This window comes from Nansenia antarctica, assembly GCF_963989245.1.
Source record: "Nansenia antarctica genome assembly, chromosome: 7".
Classification (NCBI taxonomy): domain Eukaryota; kingdom Metazoa; phylum Chordata; class Actinopteri; order Argentiniformes; family Microstomatidae; genus Nansenia; species Nansenia antarctica.
The window spans coordinates 2,791,624-2,817,024 of NC_137677.1; the positions used below are offsets into that span (position 1 = coordinate 2,791,624).

General features: G+C 42.3%; 2 protein-coding genes across 2 annotated transcripts; both read left to right on the forward strand.

Moving 5' to 3' along the window:
* Window positions 1–1,509: 1,509 nt before the first annotated feature.
* pde6d (phosphodiesterase 6D, cGMP-specific, rod, delta) lies at window positions 1,510–13,232 on the forward strand. Its single transcript, XM_080536284.1, has 5 exons — window positions 1,510–1,711; window positions 9,414–9,502; window positions 11,086–11,211; window positions 11,336–11,441; window positions 13,087–13,232. The coding sequence occupies exons 1-5, from the start codon at window positions 1,662–1,664 to the stop codon at window positions 13,166–13,168; spliced, it is 453 nt and encodes a 150-aa protein (XP_080392410.1). The 5' UTR covers window positions 1,510–1,661; the 3' UTR covers window positions 13,169–13,232.
* Window positions 13,233–15,317: 2,085 nt separating this feature from the next.
* Window positions 15,318–23,028, forward strand: phb2b (prohibitin 2b). Its single transcript, XM_080535500.1, has 10 exons — window positions 15,318–15,389; window positions 16,464–16,596; window positions 16,857–16,941; window positions 17,387–17,466; window positions 17,796–17,980; window positions 18,643–18,772; window positions 19,092–19,195; window positions 19,707–19,784; window positions 20,456–20,532; window positions 22,110–23,028. Exons 1-10 carry the CDS (start codon window positions 15,369–15,371, stop codon window positions 22,129–22,131), a joined length of 915 nt encoding a protein of 304 aa, XP_080391626.1. The 5' UTR covers window positions 15,318–15,368; the 3' UTR covers window positions 22,132–23,028.
* The last annotated feature ends 2,373 nt before the right edge of the window (window positions 23,029–25,401 follow it).

A 25,401-nucleotide genomic window follows, 5' to 3' on the forward strand; every position in this document is an offset into this window, starting at 1 on the left:
GGGGGGGAAGGTGGCTTTAACTTTCTAACCTCAAAATAAGTCAGTCTTATTTTTTATGCAACAGGCAGTCTTAATTAGACTGGTCTAACCTGTGAATATTAGACTAGTCTAAGGTTTAGACCAAACATGATTCCCAGAGGATAATAATAATAATAATAATAATAATAAATAATAATACATTTTATTTATAAAAGCACTTTACATATGAAATCTCAGAGTGCTACAATTTAAAAACAGGAAGATAAAACAATACACATTTTCAATTAAAAGGCAAAAAAAAAAGGCTCTATTAAAAAAGGATGGAGGCTGTATTCATTAATGTATTGATGAGGAGATGATCAGCTGCTGTCACAGACATATAGAAATAATTACATGAGTGGAGCACAAAGAGATGTAGAAAAGTCCCAGCCTAGGTTGCTTGTGTTCTGATGGACAATATTAGCTATAATAAACACCTATAATGTGTACCACCACCACCACTAACTTTGGCTTGTTAGAGAAATGCTTAGCGATGACTCGAGGATCATCACCTGCGTTATATCTGACCTAAATTAGGAAAGTGATTGTTCTACTTCTACAAGACTGAATGATCACGTCTGAATGGTGATGTTACGATACATGTGGGAAAACTAGGGTTAGGGTTAGGTGCTACGTCGACTTGGTACATGCTGGCATGTCTAATCCTAACCCTAACCCTAACCTAAGTTTTAGTTTAGTTTGACTATATTGACGGAAAGTTTTAGACTGTTTAGTTTTAGTTTAGTTTTAGACTGTGTAGTTTTAGTTTAGTTTTTAGACTATGTAGTTTTAGTTTAGTTTTAGACTATGTAGGCCAGGTGTTGTATTGTATTTGTTTGTGGTGGATGTTGTTGTTGTATGCCTGTGAACAGGTCACACTTGGAAATGAGCCCTTGGGGCTCAATGTGTTTTTTACCTGTATAAATAAAGGTTAAATAAAAATAAATAAATAAATAAAATAAAAATAACCCTAGTTTTCCCACATGTACCGTAACAGCCCAGGTATACCGTGCGTCACGTGCATACTGAAGTGAAGGACAGGCCTGCTTGTACTGTACATGCAGCTAAAAAAGACTGCTTTGGGGGGCGTGGCTCGGTGGTTGGTTGCCATTGGTGACGCGTCTAACTGTCAGCCAAGCCCCGCCCCCCCCTCCCCAGGCGCCTGTCACTCTGCCTGTTGCCATTGGTGACGCGTCTAACTGTCAGCCAAGCCCCGCCCCCCTCCCCAAGCCCCTCCCTCTCCCTGTCTCGCTCTGCATTCGATTCGCTGTTTCGTGTTTGTGTGTCGTGCTGCCCCGCGCGCGAGGTGTTCGGACGAGCAAGCTGTCAATCAATCTCTCTCTCCACAACGAAATCTATTTCAGGGCAGCTAGGTTGATTAAGAGATCAGCCGGGAGGTTCCCTGTCCTGTGAGATTAAATCTCTAAGATCTTCTAGCTTGGAGAGGCTTTAATGTCATATTGTAGACGAAGTCTTCCGACTTTATGTCCTTTTCAGGCGGTGCATTTAGTTAGCTGTACATAACATTAGCCTTCTTCTAAGCTAACCGCTAGCTAACATCAACAAGCCACTTAAACCGTTTTAATCGTTTTTTTCTTTCGTTAAACCACCAACAACGAAAACTGAAGATTATTTTGGACACAATGTCTTCGACTGAGGACAGAGCCATGGAGATACTGAAGGGCTTTAAACTGTATCCTTTTGTGCAATGAATTGAATGAAGGTTTGGTTTGGCTGGTTGGTAACCAAACCTATAAGGTGTTTGCAGGTAAACTAAGCTAAGCTAACTTAGCAAGCAAGCTAATCTCTCATGTATGTCTACTGCTCGTGGTGAGTCTAGCTACCTCTTCATCCATTAGCTGGTTTAGCTCACTTGCTAACCTTAGCAGCGAATAGAAGCTAGTCACAAAGCTTTGCTGTTAGCTATGATATGCAATACGATTTGGTTTGTTTTTAATGTGGCTAGCTAGCTACATAGCTAGCTAATTTCTTCGTGTTAGCTAGCTAATAGTTTGCCATGCCTTGTTGCTGTAACTGACTACGCATTAATTGAGAGGTGTGGCTGTGGCATCATTGAACAGATAATATGAGTCAAAGTAATGTCAGATATCTGTGATAATGATATTCTGCTGTGTGGTGACTTGAACTGTCAGTGACCAGCTAGCTACTTCAGCTAGTTAGGCAAGTTATGACTGACAGTAAACTTGTGCTGGTTAGCTTGTTTAAATGCATGTCACCACCTGTGCATCCGCAGGGAAAGTCAACCTGAGATGGGGACTTTGTTCATCTGTTGTTCCTCGTTAAGGCTAATTAGGATGCATGATGTTTTTAGAAGATGCATGATGTTTTTAGAAGATGCATGATGTTTTTAGGAGATCCATGATGTTTTTAGAAGATGCATGATGTTTTTAGAAGATCCATGATGTTTTTTGAAGATCCATGATGTTTTTAGAAGATGCATGATGTTTTTAGAAGATGCATGGTGTTTTTAGAAGATGCATGATGTTTTTAGAAGATGCATGATGTTTTTAGAAGATGCATGATGTTTTTAGAAGATGCATGATGTTTTTAGAAGATCCATGATGTTTTTAGAAGATGCATGGTGTTTTTAGAAGATCCATGATGTTTTTAGAAGATGCATGGTGTTTTTAGAAGATCCATGATGTTTTTAGAAGATGCATGATGTTTTTAGAAGATGCATGATGTTTTTAGAAGATGCATGATGTTTTTAGAAGATGCATGATGTTTTTAGAAGATGCATGATGTTTTTAGAAGATGCATGGTGTTTTTAGAAGATGCATGATGTTTTTAGAAGATCCATGATGCTTTTAGAAGATGCATGATGTTTTTAGAAGATCCATGATGTTTTTAGAAGATCCATGATGTTTTTAGAAGATGCATGATGTTTTTAGAAGATGCATGCATCCTTTTGCACAGATCTTGCACATCTTCTTGCCCCAATTCTGCAGAGTTAGACAGACAGCTTCCATATCTATCTAACTGTGGGGCAAAAAAGTATCACGATTACCATTCATTCATACCATTCATATACTAGGCTGACACAGTGTAAGCACCCCTCTTAGGCCTACAATACCTGCATTTGAAGCCCTTACTGGGTTTACATAACCAGTCCTGAAATAGGCACAGTAATGCAGACCAGAATAATCACACCTTCACACTGCCAGTACCTTCACTGCCAGCACCTGCTTCACATTGCTGAAGACCAGTTCCTGCATCCCACCCCGACATTCACACACTACTTGAGTGCTGGGGTTGTAGTCTGTTTAAAGTGATGGATGACTACAGTGTGTGTGTGGTTGTGCACGTGTGTGACCTTCCATGGCGAGGTCAGCCTTCATTTTCTAGCCTTGTAATGCTTAAATCCTTGATTTGCAAGGACAGGGATTTGCTGTTAATGTCCTTCACTCACATGCATGGGGGTGACTGAGTGTTACAAAGCACCCAATGCTGCATGCTGTCCCAAACAATTCTAACTGATTGTATCTGGTTTTCATAAAGAAGTAGTCGTCATCCCTTGAATATTTAATGATGGATTTAGAATTGCAAGGGGCGAGGGTTTGTTAGTCAAGCTGTTTCAAGAAGATCCTGAGACCATGAAAGAGGGTGACTTGGAGTTTAAAATGGAAAACACACACACTCTCCTGTGGTATTTTGCAAGAATTATATTCGTTATGATGGCAACATTTGGGGCGCTTAGCTGGCATAATGGGTTAAGCGTCGACCTCGTAACCGCAGGGTTTCCGGTTCGATTCCGGCCACGGACATGTCCTGCTTGTCATCCCTTCTCTCTCTCTCACCCATCCTTCCTGTCATAATCTATACTGTCTCTATCAATAAAAAAGAAAAATACGAGTGGGACTGCCCCACTCGGAAAAAAGAAGCATCCAGTAGTTCAGACTTGGAGATTCACATGTCTCAATCTGAATACTGTAGGAGAAGCTAGGTGGACATCTCTATTTCCTGAAGGGTTATGGGTGATGTGTGGCCTCATCACTGTTCAGAGGTGTGTTTTACTAACCAGGAGGTGTGTTTTACTAACCAGACTCCAGATCTGTCTGTGTACATACTACTCTGTAGTTGCCTTTCATCGCTTACCAGTCGTGATTCACTGTTCAGAAACGCTTGTGTTCCATCAGTGACCAGCATAGCCAGAGGAGCTCCACAAAGAAGGACAAATGTTGTGTCTGAGAGTCTCTGGGTTATGACAGGTATGACAGGTTATGACAGGTATGACAGGTTATGTACTATCACTGTTAAGAATTCCAGTTAGTGTTATACCACTGACTAGTAGTGTAACCACTGGACAGTGTGTGTTGTCAGGTTGAGGAGGTTGCTCAGCATGACCGGCATCTTTGACGTGTGTGTGTGTGTGTGTGTGTGTGTGTGTGTGTGTGTGTGTCATGTAATGTAGATAAATATAGAGCGTTCTTCTAGGAGAAGCGTCACTGACGCTGTAATAAGTTCTAGAACCACTATAGTATGAGGGAATGGCAATAACTATCCAGGGAAAGCACATGGCATGCGCCTAGTCTCTTTGTCTGCAAGGACCAATTTGCTTGTTGCAATAATATGTAGGCCTGATATGATTACAATGAAAGGTACTGGATTATTGCTACGGTTCAAGTACTGTTATGAAATCGGTGCATTGCCTAAAGGGTTTTATATATAGCCTCCTATCTATCATCATACATTTTATGCTTTGAGTTGGGTGACTACTAGGCCTACTCACCTTGATGATTGGGCCTGTATTATATCAGCCCAATAGAGCTCTCAGGTCTTCTGACGCTGGTTTTCTCTGTGTACCACATGTACATTAGGGATGCAACCTCAGCAAATATGTTCAAGTCAAGACTTTTAAATGACTAAATAATTAAATTAAGAGCTGCAACGCTTGCAGGAAAAGCGCTATACAAAAAAAGTTGTTATTGTTATTATTATTATTATTATTGTTGTTGTTGTTGTTGTTGTTATTATTATTATTATTATTGTTATTATTATATACATTTAGTCATTTTCAGTTGCCCTTGCCGCCTCATCGTACACACAGTCCAGTTCATTAGGAACTACAGTGCTCCCTTCATTACTACAGTAGCTCATTGTATGGTGAGAGGGCTTTGGTGGTACAAGCTGCAAGGTTATTTATACAAACACACATTCCACTGTAGACCTGAAGCCCATACATGACTCAATGCCATTTCTTTATTACTAAGGCTAAGGCTAAGGCTTTAGGGCCTACAGAGGAACACTTGTTAAAGGGACTGTTCCCTCCTCTATCATAGTTTATTTGCTGTTTTCATAATTCATACATAACAAATAGTTTTATGTTCCATGGGATCTGTTTTATGCTTTAGACTCCAAAGAGCCTATATATATATATATATATATATATATATCTCCTTCCAAAGTGAACGGGTAAGATAAAGGCACACCAATGTTATTGTTTTTGTTAATTTACGCATGAGGTGTCATGAATAGCTGGGCCTACTGTACATTACTAATAACTGAAGACTTGGACTCATCTCTACAGAGGAGACCACTTCGGAGTTCTGAACAAATCTGACAAACTTACATTTTTGGAGAGAACTGTCCTTTTAACATCGTCTCTCTGTTCCTATATCCCCATTAGTGGCAGAGCCTGGCCTCAGAGGAGAATACAATGTGCACTGCAGCTTCCCTGGGGTGAATCCGCTCTGCATCTCATCCTCACCTGAAACACGCTTTGAACACCTGTTGACGGAGGGCCCAGGCTTCGTGCTAAACCAGCGTTTCTCAACTCTGCTTCTGGAATATCCTCACATTGTTGTTACAGCCCAGCGTTAGCACACCTGTCGAACACCAACTTGCTAGTTTACTTAGTCACCAAGCCCGTGGTCCAGTTAAATCAGGTGTGCTAGAGATGGGTGATTTATTCAGCTGACTGTAGCTACTTTCAGCTCAGAAACGGAGACAGTGCAGAGACGTAAAATGCAGCTTGGAGGCTTTCAAGCAGAGATGTATACCCAGGTGTCTTAGCGTTCTTTTAAATATACATTTTTGATGTAATAGTATATTGTGTTTGGGCAGCTTTACAATGTGCAGGCACAATCTACGGCAATTAGAAGTGGTAAGCGGCACTTATTATGTCAGCTACACATTTTTCTATGTAATTATCTGCTGAGGGGTTAGCCTAATTCTGCTAGTTGCACAACACAGTTTTGCATGCGTGTGCGTAATCACCCCCACAACAACCCGTGTCTTGTGTGTTTGCATGTCTGTTGGAAATGCAAGTGTTTTGCCACAGTGAGCCTCTATTTAAAAATGTATGCAGCCTAAGTGAAGGGTAGCAGCACTCTAGGGGCTAATTAAGGAGCATGTAGTGTTCTAGGGGACTAGGGTCCCTCCCTCTGGGTCGCCCACTGCGTACTTGCACCAGGTTGCACTATAGGTGTGATCCTGCTGACAGCTGTCACTAATGGAACAGCACGTCACATGTTACTGACACTTTACTCAACCTCATGTAACCTATTGAGGCAGCTGTATGTAGCCTAGTAGTAGTAGTAATAATAATAATAATAACTTTATTTGTATAGCGCTTTTCCTGCAAACGTTGCAGCTCAAAGTGCTCCAATCATTATATAATCATAATTTAATCATTTAGTCGTTTAAAGGCAATGTTAAAAAGATGGGTTTTTAGTCTTGACTTGAACATATTTGCTGAGGTTGCATCCCTAATGTAAACTGGCAGTGAGACACAATCTGGAGCATAAAATGTAGTAGTACAGCAGTAGCATAGTAACAGTACTTAAATATATTTTTCACTGACTGAAATTCCTAATTCTCACCACAGCATCAGCAGATAGACAAAGTAACAAAGACAAGACCTTGGTCGACACAATAACATTCTGACCTAGGGGGAGGTAGGCTTCAGACAGGGAGCATTTTTGCTGAATTGTTCCTGTTGTTAATGAGATTAATGGATAGAGGAGGAAGCACTTTTTGATTCACGTTGAACAGCCGCAGGTAGCAGCTTGTATATATAATCCATTCGACAAAACGTGTGGTCGACTCTCTGCTTAGCTAAGCTGCTTTGTTCCCAGTTCATAATTGCCCTGAGCGCTAACCACTGCATTCAAACCAATTATCGTCGAGGCTAATGCTAATGGTATATAGGCTGATGGGGCCTAGCCTAGCCAGCTGTACATAACTTATTAAGTCACTTTACATTAAAGCAGAGCATTCAACATCCCTTTTGATGCTACCGATTGAGAGAGGTTGTAAAAGTGGGAGCTGTCCTAGAGTGTTTTCAGCCCGTGTGTGTGTTGAGGAGAGTGCTGAGTGCGGAGGGCATGGATTATTCTAGAAGGAGCAGGAAGCCACTGGGATAGCCAGGCCAGGGAAGAAGGCAGCACATTGTTATTGTTAAATGATTCTGCGATTGAGAGAATTTGTCTTGCAAAACATGAAGCCTCAGGTATATACAACATTTAACAGTTCACATACAGTCTAACCACACACACACACACACACACACACACACACACAAAACAGTACCCATCACATACAAAACAAAGTGTACACACAATGGAAAAACTAATGTTAGGGCTTTATGCATACACACTTATGTGACCACGAATCAGCTGCCTTTAATGTCTGCACAGCAGTCTACACACACACGGAACACTTTATTAGGAACACCTGTAGACCTTCTCATTCATGCTACTGCTGGGCTACGAGGCTACATACAGCTGCAAGTGGTGTAGGGGAAGGTTTTCTTGGCACACTTTGGGCCTGTTAATACCAATCAATCATCGCTTGAATGCCGCAGCCTATTTGAGTGCTGTGGCTGACCATGTGCATCCCTTCATGGCCACAATGTACCCATCTGCTAATGGCTATTTCCAGCATGATAATGCACCACGTCATAAAGCAAAACACATCTCAAACTGATTTCATGAACATGACAGAGAGTTCAGTGTTCTTCAGTGGCCTTCCCAGTCATCGGATCCGAATCCAATAGAACACCTTTGCGATGTGGTAGAACGGGAGATTCACACTAGCTTGAAAGTGCACCTGAAAAACCTGCAGGAATTAGATGAATCAATCATGTCAACATGGACCAGAATCTCAAAGGAATCTTTCCAACATCTTGTGGAATCAATGCCACAAAGAATTGAGGCTGTTTTGAGAGCCAAGGGAAGGCCCTACCCAGTATTAGTAGTGTTCCTAATAAAGTGTTCGGTGACTGTATACGGTAGTTCTATTCATTCGAAAGGTGTTCATCCCTCGATGAGAACGGGTAGACCAACTCTTGGGTCTTCATCCTCATTCTGTCTTGCTGTTGTTTGAAGCCCTTTAGTCATGTTGAATGAATGCAGCTTGTCTGGAGGTCTCAAGGAGTGGGGGGGAAGCTGGCTTGGTGCAAGCTGGTGTTGACAACCCGTTGCCCTGTGTGTCGGAGGGGTGTGGCGGGGGCGGGGGGGGGGGGGGGCAGAGGCAGGGAGGGGGCGAGGGAGGGATGGTGGATAAAGAGCAGAACAGATGGTCTTGAGTCGTAGGGGAGGGTTCAGGTGCCGCTGACACAAAGCCCCCCTCGGGTTGACACCTAGCTATTCTTACAAGTCCGTCTCCTCGTAGCCTCTCTATTTCCAGAGCTGGAGGAGAAACTCCATGTCCTGTCAGTCAGCTGGACCAGCAGGAGCTGGTATGGAACTTGTTATGTTCACACCACTCGTGTCTCACACCTCTTGACCTATAAGAGGCTAGTCGGCTATATAATAATGGGCTTTAATCTACAACACACACTCGAGTTGGCCACTGGAGGCTGTTAAGCTGTTTTGGAAGTATTTAGTTATAATGCAGTTGCATTATCGAAACCCAGTTGGCACTTGTGATTCTCTGCTGGGTAGCATCGTATGTCATAGGAAGTGTTTTCTCCATCTCGATGGCGTGATCATGATGATCATGTGTCTTATTCCATCCAACTTTGGGTTTCTGTTTGACTTTTCCACAGACCAAAGATTGCTACTAGACTATGGCTGCCCTGCAGAGTGTGTCATTCCCTTCTCCTCATCCTCCTCTCTCGATTCATCTGCATTAACTTCAGGGGTGCAAACTTGTCACCTTTTAGCTGTTTTAGCCGTTTTTACCTCAAAATAGGTCAACAATTTTCATAAATGTTCTTTGTTTTCAGGCAAAAAGAAATGAGTCACCTTTTTGGGCCATCACCAGTTTGCATCCCTGAACTTAAAAGCAATATGGCGGTCATGTTTTCATCTGTCCGATTGTTTTTATGACCATGACAGTGGTACAGTTGAACCACTGGTGTCAGGTTCTCTTATCCAATGCAATGCCATGGCATGTCTGTAGCGTCTTCCTTGACCCTCCGCCCGTCACAGAAACTGGATGAACCTGCGGGACGCAGAGACGGGGAAGGTGCTGTGGCAGGGGACAGAGGATCTCTCTCTACCTGGGGTCGAACATGAAGGTAATGGATATTGTTTTCTCCCTTTTTGTGTGATCAAAGGCCTTTTGCCCATACAATCCCTATTGCCCATACTTCCTAGACACTTCGAGACGTTAGAATTATAAGGTTCTATCTCAATTGATTTTTTTTTACATAATCTGATCCATTAGGTGCTTATTAATGCCTGTGTGGTGTTATTTTTAAAATGTTGACATTTTTGAGTTAGTAATTCATAAAATACAAAGGTTCCATCTCACAAAACATAATGGAATGTAAAAACTTTGACGCTCAATATCTCTGAACTGCCCTAAACGGAGATAGAACCTTATCATTCTAACGTCACGACTTGTCTGAAATCTATGCTATAAGCAAGATGGCATAAATTCACCAAGCCTTTTTCAGAGAAAGTGGAGTTCTCAGATGGGGGGGGGGGGGTTTAACATCAGCGAGGTGGGAGTGAAGCAATAGCGCAACACACAACACACATCTTTTATGTTATTATCAGAAGTGTACAAATATTTTCAGTTCGTTATGAAACTGTGGTGGGACAAATTAGACTGTGGCGGGGCCGACACAGACTAGGTAATTAATGGGAAACACTTCAGCACTTTGTGTCTGTGAGAAATAGAACGCAGTCTGTATGTTGGTGGTGGTCTATAGCAGTGGTTCTCAACCCTCTCCTCGGGGACCACCAGCCGTTCCACCTATTTGATCTGTTCCACCACCAGCACACCTGATTCAACTAATCAAGTGCAAAGCAATTATGGTTTGTACTTGATTAGTTGAATCAGGTGTGCTGGTGGTGGAACAGATCAAATATGTGGAACGGCTGGTGGTCCCCGAGGAGAGGTTTGAGAACCACTGGTCTATAGTAGGGATGCACCGAAATGAAAATTCTTGGCCGAGGCCGAAGCCGAATTTAAGGAAACACTTGGCCGAATACCGAATGTGTATCGGCAGTTTTTAATTTTATCATTGCATAAACTAAATACATTTTGCTTTTTATTCATGCTTCTCAAAGAAAGAAATTGAGATTGAAAAAAAATAACTTTTATTGAACATTCCAGCAGACATCAGTCTATACCAACAAAGCACAATAAATACAATAAAGATGGCTGCGAAAAAGATGAGTATCTAAGAACTCTCCCACACTCTCACTGTAAACACTCATAATGGGTGTAAAAGGTGTCCTTTGTTTATTTATATATCTATATATTTATATCACTGAATATCTTCAACAAATTGCACTTCGTGTTCACACTGTAGAGAAAAAATGCAGTGCTACAAAAATAATAATGAACGAATCTAACTCAATGAAATGTCCGTGTTCAGTTTGAGAGATCCAGATCGGATCAGTATAGGTATTATCTTCGCCACTAGATGGCGCTGGAACTTCATCAAAACACGCCCACTATTCGGTGGTAAACATTCGGTGTTTTCACACATTCGGCCGAATACCGAATGTGCTTTATTTTGCGATATTCGGCCGAATACATTCGGTGGCCGAATGTTCGGTGCATCCCTAGTCTATAGCGTAGAGGTGTGAATACTGTCTGTGTTCTCCCCGTTCAACAGTTTGACTTTTTTCCTTTCATTATTCGCAGCTCGGGTTCCCAAGAAAATCCTGAAATGTAAAGCCGTGTCTAGAGAACTGAACTTCTCCTCTTCCGAAAAACTGGAAAAGTTCCGCCTTGAACAGAAGGTGTTCTTCAAAGGCCAGTGTTTAGAAGGTATTACTAAGACTGTTCTTGGCTGAACTTCAAAAAGACTTTCCTGGATTACCTAAAAGTTATTTGTTTGAAATGATGGGCCTACCTACATTGTCTCTCCTTTCTCCCTCTTTCCTTCCTGTAGAATGGTTCTTTGAGTTTGGGTTTGTGATCCCGAACTCCACAAACACGTGGCAGTCGTTGATAGAAGCAGCGCCGGAGTCGCAGATGATGCCAGCAAACGTTTTAACGTAAGTTTATAATTACGTGAGCTTAGAATGATAAGGTTCTATCTCCGTTTAGAATGATAAGGTTCTATCTCCGTTTAGAATGATAAGGTTCTATCTCCGTTTAGAATGATAAGGTTCTATCTCCGTTTAGAATGATAAGGTTCTATCTCCGTTTAGAATGATAAGGTTCTATCTCCGTTTAGAATGATAAGGTTCTATCTCCGTTTAGAATGATAAGGTTCTATCTCCGTTTAGAATGATAAGGTTCTATCTCCGTTTAGAATGATAAGGTTCTTCTATCTCCGTTTAGGGCAGTTCAGAGATATTGAGCGTCAAAGTTTTTACATTCCATTATGTTCTGTGAGATGGAACCTTTGTATTTTATTAATTACTAACTCAAAAATTTCAACATTTAAAAAATAACACCACACAGGCATTAATAAACACCTAATGGATCAGATTATGTAAAAAACTCAATTTTGACAAAAATTGAGATAGAACCTTATAATTCTAATGTCACGATTAGACTGTTAGAATAAGCCATGTGAAATGTTGGGAATGGACCCCCCCCCCCTGTTCAATTGTTGGTGTCATCATATACATACATACATCTAAAAGAGCTGCTAGACGACCAGTCATGTAAAACCCATGTTTGTGACTGCCACGGTACAGAATTGGTTCACTCCGATTGTAGTCAATGTTAACTGCTACTTTGGCCACCTGCGTAATGCCACTTCAAGTCTATTTTTAAAATGTTTAAGTGACATCAGGAATCGCTAAATATAAAGTTCAACATCAGGAATAGATAAATGTGAAGTTCCTTTCCTAAACAGACTGGGAGGGCTTATATATTTCGCATCCACATGCGCAACTGTTCATGCTCCTTTTGTAAATGGTAAATGGTAAATGGACTGCACTTATATAGCGCCTTTTTTGCTGCTCCAACGCTGCTCCAAAGCGCTTTACAACGGCCTCTCATTCACCCATTCACACACACATTCACACACCAATGGCGGCAAGCTGCCATGCAAGGCGCTGGCCCGCTCACTGGGAGCAATTTTGGGGTTCAGTGTCTTGCCCAAGGACACTTCGACTTTTGTAGCAGGCACGATGACTGCACTGGCAGTATGTTTAAGCTTTGAGTTCCATCCTGATCTAGCAGCTCAGTGATCTACCCACTGATATCATGATTGTCAGGCTAGTATACTATATTTCATGTTGATGGACTACTGTACACTTTTTAAAATTACATCATGGGAAGTTATGAGGCTTCAGCGATCACCCTCTAACTTTATTAACCCCAAGCAAAGCTTTCAGAGGACTATACATCGTGACGTTAGAATTACAAGGTTCTATCTCAATTTTTGGTTAAAATTTAGTTTTTTACATAATCTGATCCATTAGGTGTTTATTATATTATTATAATATTATATTATATTTTTGAGTTAGTAATTAATAAAATACAAAGGTTCCATCTCACAAAACATAATGGAATGTAAAAACTTTGACGCTCAATATCTCTGAACTGCCCTAAACGGAGATAGAACCTTATGATTCTATGCTCACGACACATGTCCCATGTGACTGTTGTCCCTCAAGTCTTTCTGCTAGCGAAGGTAAGACTGTTCTGACATGTAACGAACTCTCCCTCTTCTCTCCTCTGCAGTGGAAATGTTGTTATAGAGACCAAGTTCTTTGATGACGATCTTCACGTCAGCACCTCAAAAGTACGACTTTTCTACGTCTGAAATAGAACAACACCTTTGCTTCGTGTATTTTTAAAATCCTTGAAGTGGATGGAAACAGAGGCGGCACATGGCTGATTTAAGGTCAAAGGAGAAGGCCCTGTGTGTGTTGGAGTGCTTTTCTCTTCAGCAGTGACGGGAGCATCAAGAGAATAACGAGAAACCAAAATCCAACAATGTCATATCTATAACACTGGGGGCTTCTTGGGCAGATGATGAGACTTTTTGTAAATATATATTATATGGGCAATGATGGTGCTCATGGCAACCAACCATGGCGATTATTTTATTTGTAAATTTTTTCCTTCTTGTCATTCCTAAAAGTTTCACCGTACGATGTACACTTCTCCATTGTTGTCACCTTTATTATATTTTTAATATTATGTTTGCTTCCAGTTGATGTTGTGGTTGATGTTCTCATTGTTAGAGTTTTTTTTTAGCTGTAATTTAAACTGTAACATAGACTGTGTTTAATACTACATGAATTATGGATTAAAAAATTCCAAAACAGTTGCACTGTTTCTTGTCCATGGCTCATTGGTTTTCATGTGTTAACTGATCACACAGTAACGAGCTTGAGCACCTGCCTTACCATGGCGTATGAGCCCGTCAAGATGAGTGGCCTGGGGTGGTCCAGTGGTCTAGCACCGTGGTCTACAGTGCACACATATGCCCATGTCGGTATGGGTTCGAATCCGGCCCATGCCCTGCTGACATGCCCTCTCTCTCTCCCTTCTTCTCCTACTTTCCTGTCTGTCTTCACTGAGTCTGTCCAATACAATGAAAACAATAAGAGTGGGACTGCCCCACTCAGAAAAAAAAGTCAAGATGATAGTTTGATGATAGATTATTTAGATTAAGTAGGAACAATGAAGAACAGGCGGTTCAGGACCATGTTCGCAAGGACAAACAGACTGAAGCTCAGCTTCTACCCCAGGGCCATCCAGGCCCTGAACACAGCAAAGACCTAGGTTCTGGGCCCTGGACAATCTAGACAAATTGATGGCAGCTACTAGATTGAAATCAAGTGTAATACTGAAACACAACTGTGTACATTTCAAACCTGCAAACTGCGACACTTTAAATGAATGTGCAATAACACTATGTGCAATATGACAACCCTCGGGTACATAAGGTTCAGAGATAGGAAATGTTAGAATAGGTATAGCATAGCATAGAGTACAGCACAGTGTTTTATTTGTATAGTATAGTATAGTGGATAGTGTACATAGCCTTTATTTATGTAAACCAGCTCTTTTCCCTTCTTGTTTTTAGTTTTTTTTTTTGCTAGCACCAGGGGAGCCACCCCTCCTAAATTTCGTTGTTTGGTACCTGTACTATATCAATGACAATAAAGACCATTCATTCATTCATTCATTCATTCATTCATTCATTCATTCATTCATTCATAATCACGGATGCATTTAGATTTGTCTTTAGAACCACATAGGAAGGAAAACAGTACATTACCTCCACTAATTATGATATTATGAATAGATCAGATTAAACTGAGTACCAGACAACGAAATGTAGTTTAGCATCTAAACCAGAAGTGCAAATAATGATATAGAAACATGACAGTGATGTTGATTGGTACAGTATGGCAAGTACGGTATGGTATCACCTATGGAAGCATATTGTGATTATTGTCTTTATTTGCACTTATGACACCACGGACCTCATTGTCTCTTAGCTTGTTTTATAGAATTTTCGCGTTTTAATTTGTCTGTGTAATATTTAATTAATTAATTAATTTAATTTGTCTGTGTAATATTTGTCGTTTCTCTGTTTTTGCACCTTCAGAACAACCACTACAATTTCATTGTATAGGCAACTGTACAAGGACAATAAAGTCTATTCTATTCTATATAGTGGACTTAATTCAAATGCCAATGCAATATGAGATTGCAATTGCATGTTCCACTTTGACTTTTGCATCATGCATTCTTTCAGTCAATATAAAAAATTCAAATCATATGATTTTTCATTTTCATTTCCATGTACCTGGTATGCACATATACATTTACCGCATCCGAGTCACCTCATTTGGGAAGGTCATCGAGCAAAAACTATTTCACAACACTTACAACACAGCGACTAGAATTTGACAGAATTGTACTAAAACTACAACTCCCAGAATCCTTTGTGACCCTTGGCTGTAGTTCTCTGTGACGACCTTGGCTTTCCTGGAGCAGACGCAAGCATGGCGAATAAAGAGCCTAACGTGAGTATCTATATCTATCTATAACAGCCCAGGACAGGACACATAGGGAACATTTAGAGCTTTGTGAAGATGTGTTTAGTGTAGACACGTGTCTGTTCAGTTTCTGGTGGGTTTATATTGCTATCTATGCTAGAAGCTAGCTAACCTAACCTGGGCTTAGCCATGTTAGCTATCTTTGGCTAGCTAACTTACATTGTTTTTTCCTGTTTTCAGCACTAAAGCCACCTGGTAAATGACATGTTTAGTGTCTGGCAGTGGAATCAAAGGCAGCTTTCGTCCAATGTGCTTGTTATTATACACAACTCGAGTTATAGGCTATAGCCAATGCCAGGTGCTATACTATATAGTAGCTAACTAGCTCATCTAAATGTAGTTTAGCAGCAGAATAGGTCAGTTCAGGTTCACATCCAGTATTATTAATGTGTGTTACACATTAGGAGACGTGTGTACACAGTGCTGTTGCAAGTGATAATTTAATTGCAATAATGTAAATCGCTTGTAAAGCTAACTGGTTAACCATTCATTCAGTAGCTGTGGTTGTACACACAACGCAGCCTGAGTCATTCAATGTCAAGCCATCATCGTAAGACATGAACATGGATCATTTGAAAGAATATTTAGGGCCTCTAACCAACTATCAATACAGCTAAGGGTTTGTTTATATGTTGCTTTAGCTATTGATGATGATCTCCTGCTGTTCCACTAAAAACGTGCAGGAATCTTCGAGACGAAACATGACATGAGTATTATAATAACGACAGGTCTTGGCCACAGTACCCACTAGATCCACCAGACTGCGTACTTGCTTTTCGTTTGCCCCCAGAAAGCACAACAGCAAATGTCAGACTCAGAACATTGAAAGTGAAGAATTGCAGTTTGGTAGACATACAACGCATTCAGCTTGATCAGATATTGATACTGAACATGTGGTACAGGTATTTAGGTGGACAAGTCTTAACTGGGAGCCTAACCTCATCCTAAAGATCCCACTTAGCGCTTACCTACCGTTATTAAGGGTTGCCCCAGTCGTGAGCTGATGTACAATCTAACCTTGTGTCCTTTGACTCCTTCCAGCGTATCCTGCAACAGCTGAGGGAAGTGGTCGGCCGTATGTCGTCCGGGGGAGGCCGGGGAGCTGGGCTCGGTCTCAAGCTGCTGATGGGAGCTGGAGCACTGGCCTATGGGGTGAAGGAGGCCACATACACAGGTGAGTACCCACCATGATGGGCCACAACACAACAAGGGACTTGAACTTTATTTGAAGTACGGCCTTATGATGTAATATATGGCCTTATAGTTGCGTTTGTAACAAACATTAGGCTACTATCTTTCATATAGCTAATGTGCATAAATGGTTATTAGTATATTGATATGGCCTTGTTTATGCAAGAAATGAAGTGCAACCCATGTTTCAAAGAGACAGGAAACACTAACGTAGAGTTGGTTGGTTGGTTGGTGTGTCCCCAGTGGAGGGTGGCCAGCGGGCGATCATCTTCAACAGAGTTGGAGGCATGCAGATGGACACAGTGCTGTCGGAGGGACTGCACTTCAGGTAGGCTACAGTACTGGCTTTAAGAGGATTGTCTCTTAAATATGATTGTAGCGACTAGATAGTCAATGATACAACAGTTAGTTCCGACCAAGCAATTTGATTGGACAAGAGGCATTCCATGAGTGCTGATATACAGTATAACAGCACTGGGACTTTTAACTATATGTATCACTCCGAAATGACCGTTAATACAAAGTAGCTAGCCTGCAGATGTTTGTGTTCAGGTTACTAGGCAACAGTCCAGTTGCGGAACTATTTTTTGTTGACGGAGCCAAAATAAATGATCAAATAAACAAACAAATCATAATCTGTTGTCACTTATTACTGTTAACTAATAACTTGCGCTGTAGAACTGTTGTATAAAAGCAATATCACACTCGAGGTCGTGCTGTTATACTGAATATCAGCACGGCTGTGATTGTTGTTGTTGTGTTTCCTCCTGTAGAATACCATGGTTCCAGTACCCTGTCATCTATGACATCAGAGCCAGACCCAGGAAAATCTCCTCACTAACTGGAAGCAAAGGTACACTGAGGAGACCTTTTAGCCTCTGTCACGTGACCACCTCAACTAGATGTATTTAAGCCCAGAGATGTGCATAGTTTTTCTACTTGTAATATGAGCATTATTACACTTAATGTGAGTCAGTCTGTGTACATCGTCTCTCTCTTTTAGCCTATTTTGGGGGCGGCTGTGTCTCAGGAGGTAGAGCTGCCGTCTAATGATCGCAAGGTTGGCAGATCGGCGGTTCGAGCCCCGGCTGGCCACATGTCGAAGTGTCCTTGGCCAAAAAAGGCGCTACATAAGTGCAGTCCATTTAACAAATGCGTTGACGTGTGTGTCTGTCTGTGTAGATCTGCAGATGGTGAACATCGCCCTGCGTGTGCTGTCCCGTCCCATGGCGTCCAACCTGCCCATCATGTACCAGCAGCTGGGGAAGGACTACGACGAGAAGGTGCTGCCCTCCATCGTCAACGAGGTTCTGAAGAGTGTGGTCGCCAAGTTCAACGCCTCCCAGCTCATCACCCAGAGAGCTCAGGTAACAACACAGACAGTGGCGGACTCAATGGTCAAGTTTAGACCATTGGAAGGGCAGCCAATAGGGCACATCCTTTCATTTTTCACTTAAGAGAGACGTTTTTCAACCGTGGGGGCACCAGGAGGGGTGAACACTCCCCCCCCCCGAGTCCGCCAGTGAACACAGATGAATCCTAGAAGTTGGTATAGTGGGAGATTTTGTAGGAATAGAAATGGACCCGTCGTAGAAAGATTGACAACGGTTGTTTCTGTCATCCTGCCTTCCTCCACTTTAGAACCCAATATAGAGTCAAAGGTCAAGTCAAGGATGGGCCTATTCGTCACTTTTCCCTTGACCACCAGTTTACAGGTGTCACCTTTCTGCTAAATTAGCCGTTTTTATCTCAAAATAGGTCATCCATGTGAATTGTGTAGATCTGCAAAAAAAAATGTTGGTACAATTCCAGACAGCGTGGGGAACACAGTCACAGTAAACTGTTTTCGAAGTGATTCTGCAGATGTTGAGGTCAGGGCTGCCGCTACTTACACCATTGTTAGACCACCGTTAGTGCTAGCGATATCCATTTAGCGGCATTAGTACTAGCGCTTTGGAGCAGTAAATAATGCGCTGTATAAGTGCAGTCCATTTACCATTTATGACGGTGTGTCTGTGTCTGTGTGCAGGTGTCTCTGCTGATTCGTCGGGAGCTGTTTGAGAGAGCCAAGGACTTCAACATCATCCTGGACGACGTGGCGATCACAGAGCTGAGCTTCAGCCGGGAGTACACCGCCGCCGTGGAGGCCAAGCAAGTTGGTACGTGGTTACAGCTGTGTGTGTGTGTGTGTGTGTGTGTGTGTGTGTGTGTGTCTAAGTCTAAGTGTGCACGTGTGTCCGCTTGCGCGCGGGAACGGGGATAGGGCTATGGGCTTCATACTGTGTGTTTGTGGGATATGTGTATCTTTGCACAAGTGAGTAGGTTACTAAATCGTGAGCTTAGAATGATAAGGTTCTATCTCCGTTTAGGGGAGTTCAGAGATATTGAGCATCAAAGTTTTTACATTCCATTGTGTTTTGTAAGATGGAACCTTTGTATTTTATTAATTACTAACTCAAAAATGTACTGTGACCACAGCTCAGCAGGAGGCCCAGCGAGCCCAGTTCTACGTGGAGAAAGCCAAACAGGACCAGAGACAGAAGATCATCCAGGCGGAGGGAGAGGCAGAGGCGGCCAAAATGGTAAAGAATTAACCTGACCGCGACCTTTGAACGACCTGTCCCTGGTGCTTCTGACCTACTTACAGAGCAACCACAACATAACCTCCGCCTGTTCTCTGTCCACATGACCTCACACACAGCACTCTCTGACTCTGACTCAACAGGATGGACTTAATGCTTAATAATAATCCACATGCTTTTAAATGCGCACAAACATGCTTTGTTTTTATTGGAATTCTAATAAGTTACAATCTAAACGCAGGTCAGTTCTGATCACAGTTGATTCATGTATTTGAAGATCACTTTGACCTATCTGTGGTTGTACTGTGAAACATCTGAATAAGACTTAAACGGTTCTCTCCGATGTTGTTGTTGATGATCCTAATGTGTGTGTGTCTGTCTGTCTGTGTGTCTGTCTGTGTGTCTGTCTGTCTGTCTGTCTGTGTGTCTGTCTGTGTGTCTTGTCTGTGTGTCTGTCTGTCTGTGTGTGTGTCTGTCTGTCTGTCTGTCTGTCTGTCTGTCTGTGTTGTAGTTGGGTCAAGCATGTACCAAGAACCCTGGGTACCTGAAGCTCCGTAGGATCAGGGCTGCTCAGAACATCGCTAAAACGGTGAGTATCACATGAACTCAATATCAACATAATCTCTCACAGCAGTGCATCAGGATTATACAGTTACTGATGAGGCATGGAGGAACTGACAGAGGACATGCTCACTTTGAAAGGACACTTGAGGAGATATGGCTCTCGTAGTCAGAATGGGATGGATTCTTTCATCAGCCTGTTTTGTAGTGGCTGCGATCCTTGAAAGTTTGTGAATTTGAGAAAAATAAATCAAGGCCTTAAAAGTTTTTGAAAATAGACATGGGTCATTGAAAGTGGTTGAATTCCCCTCTCTCTCTCTCTCTCTCTCTCTAAAAAATAAATTTATATATATATTCAAAAATGTTTATTTAGCTCGTCAACTAGTAAATAAGTCTCTGTATTGCCTAACTTTACACATATTTCACAATATACTGTTTTACTGTGCTGTGGTAGAGAAGTCAAGAGACCATCTAGTGTTCACACATTCAAGCCTCTCTTTTTAATTGTTGTCTGTGAGCGGATAGTTCCTATGATATACATTCTCATCGAGATCTGTCTCAAGCTATGCCGTGTTGGGTCCTTGAATTTGAGGGAATTGAGTCTTGAAAGTCCTTGAAAGGTGCTTGAATATGATGTTTCAGAAGGTGTGGGAACCCTGTGTATGGTTTTAAAAGGTGTGTTGTGTTTGTGTGTTCCAGGTGGCCACCTCCCAGAACAAGGTGTATCTCAGCGCAGACAACCTGGTCCTCAACCTGCAAGACGACTCGTTCAACAAGTAGGTTTATTCTCTGGCCTTTCGCCCTCATATTAATGCATGTCATGACATTGGCTTTCTCTCCTCACCTGGATGACAACATTAGCCAGGCTAATTTGTGTGCTCTAGCAACAGGCTCAAGGTCTGTATGTGCCTTATTCACCTCCTATCATTTATATATATACCCAAAGCGACTTACATTGCAGTGAGTGCATACATTTTTCAGTATATATTGTCCCAGCGGGAATCGAACCCCCAACCTAAGCCTTTGTTTGTTAGCGCCATGTTCTACCAACTGAGCCACAGAGGACAACACCTGTCATCTTCTTGCTGAGACAAGACAGGGTTCGACAGTAACGCCGTTTTATTTGCCCGGCGAATGTATAACTTGCTCCGGGCAAGTAACACAGCGTTACTGTCGAACCCTGAGTGGTCAGAGAAGTGGACTAAAGCACATACTTATCTGGAGCCAGGCTATGACAGAATACCATCCGACGCCTCATTTCATTGGCTCCCAGCTAGGCTGGCTGTTGAGAAGCCTTGCCCTCTCCGCTGAGCTCAGCTCACTAGCCGTGGTTGAGTGGATCATCCCTGCATGCCACCAGCGCTCGCAGTGTCATTATCACAGCTTCAGCCTTAGGCACGGCTACTGTGTGTCGTCTTAGTTGAACTAATAATCATAATGATCAAACCTCTGATCATGGTCTTCAATGGAGACCCATTGAATCAGGTCTTTAACACTAGAACAGCCATGAGAGAGAAAAAGGAATGTTATATCTTTGCACTCGATTACATTTCAGGACCCTCCTTTCATGACTTTTCCTAGATATGTGCGTTCTACCACCCAGTATCCTTACATTTTCAAAATCACATCAGGATAAGCTAGTATAAAGCTGTTTTTCAGTTTTTAGTTTAGGTTAGTTTTTTGACAGGAGGCATTTTTTGTTTTTCTGTGTAGGAAGCAGGCTAATTTACAAGCGGCCAACTAGTGGTCGTTATGTGTAAATAGCAGCTTAGCATTGTAAAGACTATGGGTATTTGACCCCAGAGGCGGCTCTTTTAGTAGGTAAAAAAGGCACGGCTGTTCTAGTGTTAAAAGATGGAATGGCTTTCTCACACACACGTGCGCTCTCTCTAGACTAGGAATGGGCTGTACATTGGCACGTGGTGTGTGTGTTGCACTGCTTTGCCTGCTTCCTATAATAGGGTCGATCTGGTTCAGGTGTGCTCTCGTACTGAAGTAGTTCTCCTATTGTCTTAACGCTGCCAAGGATATTCCGTGTTTAGGCGTATCCTCTCATACAGAGAGAACGCTGGGCCGACTCACGCTGCTCTGACTCTCACTCCTGGAACAAACATCTTATTATTAGATGTCTAGCCTCTCATACAGAGAAAGAACTTGGTGCTACATACTATATCTGTTATTCTTGAAAGAAACATGTCTTTTTATTACACCGATGATGTTTAGATATAAGATGTTAGACCCCTGAAACACCCTCCCAAAATGTTTTACTTTACAGTTTATTGAATATTTGTTATTATACATCTAATATTTTCAACATATTATTTACAAATACCTCTGCTTGCTTTCATTTCAGTCTATCACTGGGCAAGAAGTAAGCTGAGAACATACTAGCATTCCACACACGAAGCCTCCATCTCCTTCAGCATAAACAAGTGTGTCTATATCCATCCTCCGCAGACTGTCAGCCAGCTAACTAGCTTTCTGATTGTTTTCTCCACGTGGCTTACCAACCCCAGACAGAGCCAGGACTCTCAGATGACTAATGTGTCCAGTAAGAGTTGGGACTGTGTGTGACGGAATGCTCCTGGGTCTGACGGAACCTGTAGGGAATGTACCCCACAAAGTGTCTTTAGTTCGGACATGTTGTGTGGAATTAACTGAAAATCAAATCAAAAAGCTCTGATGATGATATGATTTAAAAACAAGTTTTCATTCAACCAAATAACATGCTGATTATATCAATGAAATAGGTATAGGTAATGATTTGAACGGGGGTTGATAATTTCACCACAGATTCCGTCTGGCCTTTTAGGCACGTTTGTGTGAAAAATGACTCTTACTGGACACCTGATAGATGTTTACCGTGTAATTCATGAGATCTATCTTAACCTAGGACGAGAAGTACTGCATCGCTTATTGTAATGGGCTTATTACAAATGTTTGTGTTTTATTTAAAGCTGTTGCTTGTGGAATGAAGGTCATATGATGGCTTAGCTAAGTCTCTGTTTGTTTCCTATGCAACTGTCCTGTGGAAAAACTGCTGGGTTTAGTAGGTCCCCCCCGTGTCTTGTGTTGACTTTAATTTGACCGTATAATCAGATATGGTTTTGTTGTTGTTGCTGTAACTGCTCAAGATCAAGGTCTGGCAAACCCAAAAAAACGGATTCCATCTGAGTTAAACAGCTAATTTTCTGTCCAACCCAGGGCTGAGAAAGACATTACTGAAAAACAAATGGACAGCACAATAATAAAAAAACTTTTTTTATTTCCAAAAATGATTCTGTGTGTGTGTGTGTGTGTGTGTGTACGTGCGTGTGAGAGAGAGAGAGAGAGAGAGAAAGAAAGAGAGTGAAAGGACAAGACAGACACATGCCATTAATACAAGTCCCTGGGTGCCTCCTCACATGGTTTTTAATGAGCAGATTCTAAATGTAAGTCACCTAATTATAGGCAGGTGTCGATAGGATGAAGAGGGTTTAGATGGGAAGTGTGGTGTTTGACTGAAGTGCCGTGGCCCTAGAACACGCCCATAACTGTCCTGGGGGGTGGGGTGGGGGGTAGGCCATAACTGTCCTGGGGGAGGGGGGTAGGCAAACTGGGGTTCTTGGGAAGGCCCAAGCCTTTGAAGTTGAAATCTAAGACTGTAAAGGTCAGCTAAGGGTTATGCTTACGGTTAGCGCAAAGAGCATGCATAGCATAGCTTCGAGTCGTCGTCTTTGGTTAGGGTTAAGGCCAGGGGGGGGTCAAAGGTTAACCTAGTGTTGTCCTAGGTGTTCTGGATGTCCCCTCTGGGGGTTCTGACACCTGGCTGTCCTTCCCACAGCCTGGTCTTAGGTTCTCCCTCCAAGGCAGCCTCTCGTCGATGATGGTCTGAAACGCAGGTGCAGGTAGACAACTATGACCGTCATCATCACTAACATCATCAGCACGACAACCAGTCTGGTGGCGAAATCTGTACGGCACGAACGCAGACCTCCCCACCGTGCTGGGAAGAACTTCCACCAACCTCAGTTGTGTGACCAATAAAATAATCTTCTCTTTTTATTTCTTGTAAGTGTGTTTTATTGACATTTTGTCCAACATTTTGACCCTGGAGTTCTCCAGGTTGTGTTCAGTCGACGCATACAAAGGAGTTGTGTTTTTTTATAGTGGCAGAGACACACCCCCTCACACACACACACCCCCTCACCCTCACACACACACACACCCTCCTCTCTCTCTCTGTTGACCTCTAGCCTCAGCCTCGAACATCTGTTTCTGGTTAGCTGCTCGCGCTGTGTGAACACATGTATAGTTTCTTTATGATCATTCAATCTGCATGAGACCTTATACAGTCCCTCCCCTCTGCCAAACAGAACACACTCGCTGCTCCCCCATTGGTTCCTTTGTACTTGCATCCTTTAAAAGGCACCAATAAGCTTCCGCTTTAAGTGGAGGAGTAGGGTTATGTCATAAAACATACATTGCGGGCTTGTGAGAAGGGAGGCCGATTGGTCCACAAAGAGACCCAATTTTGGAGAGTTATTGAGGCTAGCCCCATTCAAATATTGTACCTCTTTCCACCCCCCTAACTACAAATCCACTTTCTCTTGTATTTTTGTGCCAGAAAAACAGTTTGTACTGGCAGTAAGACAGCAACAAGAGTTTATCCTCTATAAACTTGTAGCAAATCATTTTATCCCAAACTATTTATCAAAAGTGCATTTTTTCATCTTTCCTTTTGTTTTATAGTTTTTTAAAAATAAATAAATAAATGTATATATAAACCTTACTTACACTGACCTGAAAATGTCATCATTTATTTAAAAGTAATGTTTTCTCAATAGGCTCTCAATAGAGTCCCGTGCTGTGGCGGCAGTTCCAGGTTTATTCCACCAGGGGGCGCCCCGTGCCAAGCTATGGAGCGCCGGGCCACGCTGGTTGACGGGAACGCTGCAGGAAGGAACCCCCCTAAGGTTATTCCGTTCTGTCCAATGTGATATTGAGATTCTACTCTCTAGCCTAGGCTTGTATTCATACAATATACAATACATTTCATATCATTTAATCATGAAATCCCTTTGAAAGATGCATGTTTTGACGTGAATAGCATGTCATGATGTATTGTCACAGTGTGCTTGTGTGTGTGTGTGTGTGTGTGTGTGTGTGTGTGTGTGTGTGTGTGTGTGTGTGTGTGTGTGTGTGTGTGGTGTGTGTGTGTGTGGTGGGGGGGCTTTTATTACAGCAGCCAGTATGGTCTTTGTCCACGTCTTTTAACAGGTTTGTTTGGGACAAAGCACCTGTTTCTGTGTGCTAAATGTGTGTAAATGTGTGTAAACGAAAGCAGAAGAAGTCGTAAGCAGTGGTGCAGTTAGTAATGTACATGCCTCTCTCTCTCTCTCTCTCTGTCTCTCTCTCTCTCTCTGTCTCTCTCTCTCTCTCTCCCTCCGTCTCTTGTAGACAGAGCTTCTCTCTCTCCTTCCCTCTCTCCTTCTCTCTCTCCCTCCCTCCCTCCCTCCCTCTCTCCCTCCCTCCCTCTCTCCTTCCCCCTCCTTCTCTATTTCCCCTTCTCCCCCCCCACCCTCCCATTCCTGCTCACTTTGCGCAGAGGGGAGAAAAAAAAAAAAGAAGCAAAAGCAGGGGGGAGCTTACTGCTCAGCTGGTGT

What these genes read in the sequence shown, in the direction of transcription:
- pde6d (XM_080536284.1), top strand. Translation starts at nt 1,662, where the DNA reads ATGTCTTCGACTGAGGACAGAGCCATGGAGATACTGAAGGGCTTTAAA. An exon ending in ACCTGGGGTCGAACATGAAG is followed by an intron (nt 9,503 to 11,085) that starts GTAATGGATATT and finishes CATTATTCGCAG; the next exon opens with CTCGGGTTCCCAAGAAAATC. An exon ending in ATGCCAGCAAACGTTTTAAC is followed by an intron (nt 11,442 to 13,086) that starts GTAAGTTTATAA and finishes TCTCCTCTGCAG; the next exon opens with TGGAAATGTTGTTATAGAGA.
- phb2b (XM_080535500.1), top strand. Translation starts at nt 15,369, where the DNA reads ATGGCGAATAAAGAGCCTAAC. An exon ending in GAAGGAGGCCACATACACAG is followed by an intron (nt 16,597 to 16,856) that starts GTGAGTACCCAC and finishes GTGTGTCCCCAG; the next exon opens with TGGAGGGTGGCCAGCGGGCG. An exon ending in CTCACTAACTGGAAGCAAAG is followed by an intron (nt 17,467 to 17,795) that starts GTACACTGAGGA and finishes CTGTCTGTGTAG; the next exon opens with ATCTGCAGATGGTGAACATC.